Genomic DNA, 5396 nt, shown 5'->3' on the forward strand with positions numbered 1-5396 from the left:
ATACATAGCTACATACATGCATACCATACATACATACATACATACATACATATATACATACATACATACATACATACATAGCTACATACATGCATACCATACATACATACATACATACATACATACATATATACATACATACATACATACATACATAGCTTCCTCCCAAAAATTTGAAAGAACGAATATACACACACATTTCCACAGAACAATGGCTAGGGTTTTGTGAATCCTCAGAACTGGAATTGCTTCTTCTTCTTCAGAACTGGAATTGCTTCTTCTTCTTCTTCTCCTTCTGCAGCAGCTGCTACGACTGCTGCTAGGGTTCTCCCGTAACTCCTCTCTGGTTCTCGCTCACCTCTTTCGCCATGTCTCTCCGTCCCAACTTCCGCGCAGAGGTCCGCAAGAAGGCCTACAAGGTCTCTGTCGATGCCGACGAAGCTCGCCGCAAGAGGGAAGACAACCTTGTCGAGATCCGCAAGAGCAAGCGCGAGGAGAGCCTCCTGAAGAAGCGCAAGGAAGGTATGCCTCCTCAGCAAGCTGTCTCTGGCGCCGTTCCGACCGAGAAGAAGGTATGAATGGCCTCCTTTCATGTAGGTGTTTCACTTTTTGTCGGATCAGTATAACTTTCTCTTTGATTTCATGGTTACATGTTAATATACGGTCATCTTTGGATGTCTATGATATCATATCCATTGAAATGGCGAGCGTTTGTAGATGTTCATGATGCTATATGTATGTGATATAGTGCGATTTGGATATCTGAGATGACATATCATGGTGAGCCTCTTGCGATATCTGTAAAGGCATGCATTTGTAAACTACCGAGTCCTGGATGTCTGTGATGACATATATATGTGAAATGGTGTGCGTTGGATGTCTATCAGGCCATTACTATATAATGTGGTGATTTTTGGATGCCTATAATGCCATATCAATGCGAATGGTAGCACTTCTATGTAAAGTGGCTAGCTTTGGATATCTGTGATGCCATAGCTATGTAAATGGCGTGCCTTGGATATCTATGTAAAATAGCGAGATATGGAGGTCTATGATGACATATCTATGTTAGTTGACGAGCCACGGATACATATCCATGTAAAAGGTTTGAGCTTTGGATATTTATGACGCCAAAGAGAAGAAGTAATGAGCTCCTTTTGTTGTGATCTATGATTCCATATTGGACTTGTAGTGGTCACCTATCATCTACAGGAAATGTTGTGAGTTCCATCCTTTTCTAGTTTCTGTTTGTAGATTCTTCATAGATATTGGTTCTATTTGTGTGAATCTTTGATCTATGGTGGCCGGATATCTGATGTCATGTGAAGATATAAATGTGAGCTTTTTATATCCATTATATCATATTTGTGCCATAACTTATATGGGAAATTTTCTATATATCTGTGATTTCGTGCGATGGTAGCCATCCATTGATGTTCCCATGTCATTTCTATCCCATTTGTTCATCTTTGGATGTTTTTGATGCCATCTCTATGTGTATGATATTTTTGTGTTCAACAATGATGCCATATCTATATTATATTGTGATATATAGAGGCTGTGTCATATGTTCATCATTGGATCTTTCTGATACCATATCTATGTGCTACGATGGTTTTTTTGTTTCTCTATGATAACATATCACATATCTATGTTTTCTGGTAATATGTAGATGTTGTGAGGCCATACCTATACAATAATGATGATGCTGTCTTGTGGTTATAGTGATCTAATTCTTCTTTTATTTATTTTAAATGGTATCTTTAAAGATACAGCTAGGATTTCTGCCATTTTTTTATGTTGTTCTGAATGTCTGTGATTCTATATCTACGGATCTCTTTATCTAATTCTGAAACTCTGATTTTTGATTGGATAAGAATTTGAACTGTTTATAATCTAAATCAATGATTTTTTTATTGATGTTTTCCAATGATTTTGAACTACGTTGGAGCTCTGTTTCCCTCTATATATGTTCCCTCTTGGTTCTGAAATCAGAATCTTGCGACTATCCAATACTCCACTCTTTACGAATTGTTCAGATTGTGCTGAAAACATAAGTCTTTATTGACCTTTATATGGTTCAGATTGTTATGCTGTGAAAAAAAACATTTTTGTCCATTAGAAAATTCTTTTGTTAACAATTACACGGTCCCAAGAATCAGTTTCCAAATGCTTGGTTTGCCTCACAATCGTTGTTTTTATTATTTTGTAGCTGGAAAGCTTGCCTGCGATGGTGAATGGTGTATGGTTAGATGATCCAGCGTTTCAGGTTGAAGCCACTTACCAATTCAGAAAGCTCCTATCAATAGGTAAGACCATTAAAAGGTTAAGTTGCCTGTAATGTTTGCTCCCTGACACAAATCATGATTATGCACAGATACTAATAATTATAACTCTTTGCTATTATTTAGAACACAATCCTCCAATACAAGAAGTTATCGATGCTGGGGTTGTTCCCCGATTTGTTGAGTTTCTTGTCCGCTATGAATTTCCTCAGTTGCAGGTATGTCAAAATTATAGGATACATGGATTGGTTTTGGATACCACTACTGAATGATGTATCAACTGCTGAAATCCAGAGATCAATCTAATGACCTTAAACCTTTTTATACTTGGTGTTTTGGCTGCAGTTTGAAGCAGCTTGGGCATTAACCAATATAGCCTCAGGAACCTCTGAACATACCAAAGTTGTCATAGATCATGGTGCTGTTCCCATCTTTGTTCAACTACTTAGTGCACCTGGAGATGATGTTAGAGAGCAGGTATTATTATCCTCATTCTTTGTTTGTAATGCACGTCCTTTGTGATGGTAAAATCATGTTCATCTTCACTATCTTTTCATTGATTTTAATGACATCATGCAAACTTTGTGGTTTTGCATGTCTGCATGTTGTGTGAATATTCACATCTTGTAATTTAAGGTTTTTCTTGGGATTTGTGTAGGCTGTATGGGCATTGGGAAACATAGCCGGAGATTCACCGAAATGCAGAGATTTAGTGTTAAGTCACAATGCAATGATGCCTTTGCTAGCTCAACTGAATGAGAATGCAAAACTATCGATGCTTAGAAATGCAACTTGGACTTTATCCAACTTTTGCAGAGGAAAACCTCCCCCCAAATTTGAGCTGGTATATCTTCAAGAAAAATTGTGTTATGATGAACTCTTCAACTTTATTGCTCAAGTATGTAGTTATAATGTGAGTGGACTTTGGAGACTGATTAATGTTGCTTTGTTATGCTATAACAGACTAAAGTTGCACTTCCAGCGCTGGCACAACTAATTCATTCTTCGGATGATGATGTACTTATAGATGCTTGTTGGGCACTATCATATCTTTCTGATGGCCCAAATGAAAAGATTCAGGCTGTGATAGAATCTGGTGTTTGTCCAAGGCTTGTAGAATTACTATTGTAAGATTATAGAATCTTCATTGGAGTTCATCAATAATTCATATGTTTTTGCTACTTTCATACTTGTGAATTGTTTTCTACCTTCATATGTTCTCTCCTTAAAAACGATAAAATTATTTCAGGCACCATTCTCCCTCTGTTCTTGTTCCTGCATTAAGAACTGTTGGAAATATAGTAACTGGAGATGATACACAAACACAGGTAATTTCACTTTGTTTGGGATAAAGAGAAACCAATAGAGATATTTTACTGTCTATATATTTGTTCATCAGCAATTTTTGCTTTCTTATTTGATCTCTTGTTAACTTTGACAATGAATCTATGGGTTTTATAAGTAGACTTGCATCTGAATAGTTTGTGATGTTCTATCACTGACACACACCCATGTTGTTTACAGTATATGATTAATAATCAAGTGCTTCCATGCCTTTTGAATTTGCTGACACAAAATTATAAGAAAAGCATTAAGAAGGAAGCTTGTTGGACCATATCTAATATAACAGCTGGAAATAAGGAGCAAATCCAGGTCTGACTCATAATTTTGGCTTGAGATATTTGAAATTGATATGGTTATCAATTCCTCCTCAATTGTTTTTACTATGAATAATATAGGCTGTGATTGATGCAAATATCATTCCGCCCCTACTAGCATTGCTTGCAAATGCAGAGTTTGAAATAAAAAAAGAGGCTGCTTGGGCAATTTCAAACACAACATCTGGTGGAACACATGATCAAATAAAGTAATTTTCTACACCTTCCATGTGGATGTTTATAGGAAATTCATTGATAGTTTTCTTATAATTTATATGTTTACACGATGGATACTGGATTTCTGACAAATTGAAACTTCTTGAATAGGTATCTTGTGAATCAAGGATGCATCAAACCTATATGTGATCTTTTAACATGTTCGGATGCACGCATAATCACTGTTTGCTTAGAAGGGCTTGAAAATATACTGAAAGTTGGCGAAGCTGAGAAGGATCTTGGAAACACAGGTGGCATTAATTTATATGCCCAATATGTCGACGAGGCGGAAGGACTTGAAAAGATTGAGAATTTACAAGTACATGATAATAGTGACATATATGATAAGGCAGTTAAGCTTTTGGAAACATATTGGGCCGAAGAGGAAGATCAGAGTACTGCTAATACTGGTGACGGTACCAGTAAGCCAGCATTCAACTTTAGCAATCAGAATGTTCCAAGTGGTGGATTCAACTTTGCTTAAATGATATGTTTCTTTATCTTATATTCCATATTGTTATTCATATTTGGCATAGCGTTACTGGCCCCTCAAGAAGCTTGTTGAGGTTGATGCTAGTAACTGGTTACTCATGATGGAAACTAAAGCTCCTTTTAAGATGATCCATCGTGATGCATATATAATTACTAGATAGTGGCTTGTAATGAACGTCCTCAACTTTCTCATTGCCATTATGAGGCATCAAAAGAGTATTTCAGTTTTTTAACATTTACAAACCTTACATGCCCTCATTTTGGGTCATTAATTAAAGCTGAATCCTATATTTTAACCAAATTGTTGTGTTTTGAGGATATGTTTGAACATGAGTATAGTTTTGATTTGCAGTGTTCTGGCAATAATTATAAAGCTTAACTGTGTTTTAATATGTAATACAAAACCACTTCTTTGGTAGTGCTTATTTTCTATGTGCTATTTTATCTTGCTTGCTTCTAGTTTAGGAAAATTATTTATACCAGTTGGCCTCATTCAAATGGAGAACACTGAAATGGAAATGCTAGGATCCAAAACATAGCATGTTTGTCTTATGATCCCTTCCATTTTGATTACTTTGACATGGGAATGCTCTACTCTGCACTCTAAATATATCAATTTCTTTTTCTTTTAATCTAGTGGGGTCTATACCTGGTGTTATCATTGCTGTGGTATTCCATTAATTGAAGATGAATTTACTCCTAGAAAGTCTTTGATTAGCACAAAGCACTGATGGGTACTTACTAC

The 5396-nt window shown here is 36.2% G+C and overlaps 1 protein-coding gene across 1 annotated transcript; it reads left to right on the forward strand.

The window, feature by feature from the left end:
- The first annotated feature begins 289 nt into the window (after window positions 1-289).
- On the forward strand, window positions 290-4952 carry LOC147861337 (importin subunit alpha-like). Its single transcript, XM_087323471.1, has 10 exons — window positions 290-572; window positions 2213-2309; window positions 2412-2503; window positions 2631-2762; window positions 2944-3129; window positions 3249-3412; window positions 3535-3613; window positions 3810-3938; window positions 4025-4152; window positions 4271-4952. The coding sequence occupies exons 1-10, from the start codon at window positions 369-371 to the stop codon at window positions 4641-4643; spliced, it is 1584 nt and encodes a 527-aa protein (XP_087179597.1). The 5' UTR covers window positions 290-368; the 3' UTR covers window positions 4644-4952.
- The last annotated feature ends 444 nt before the right edge of the window (window positions 4953-5396 follow it).

Source organism: Azolla caroliniana, unplaced genomic scaffold (genome assembly GCF_043228905.1).
Source record: "Azolla caroliniana isolate FFs.n. ecotype wild unplaced genomic scaffold, voAzoCaro1.0.p SCAF_8, whole genome shotgun sequence".
NCBI lineage: Eukaryota > Viridiplantae > Streptophyta > Polypodiopsida > Salviniales > Salviniaceae > Azolla > Azolla caroliniana.

Bases quoted from the DNA above. Each gene is read 5' to 3' on its own strand.
- LOC147861337 (XM_087323471.1), top strand. From the start codon at position 369: ATGTCTCTCCGTCCCAACTTCCGCGCAGAGGTCCGCAAGAAGGCCTAC. The intron at 2,504-2,630 runs GTATGTCAAAAT...TTTTGGCTGCAG, and splicing joins ATGAATTTCCTCAGTTGCAG to TTTGAAGCAGCTTGGGCATT. The intron at 4,153-4,270 runs GTAATTTTCTAC...CTTCTTGAATAG, and splicing joins GGAACACATGATCAAATAAA to GTATCTTGTGAATCAAGGAT.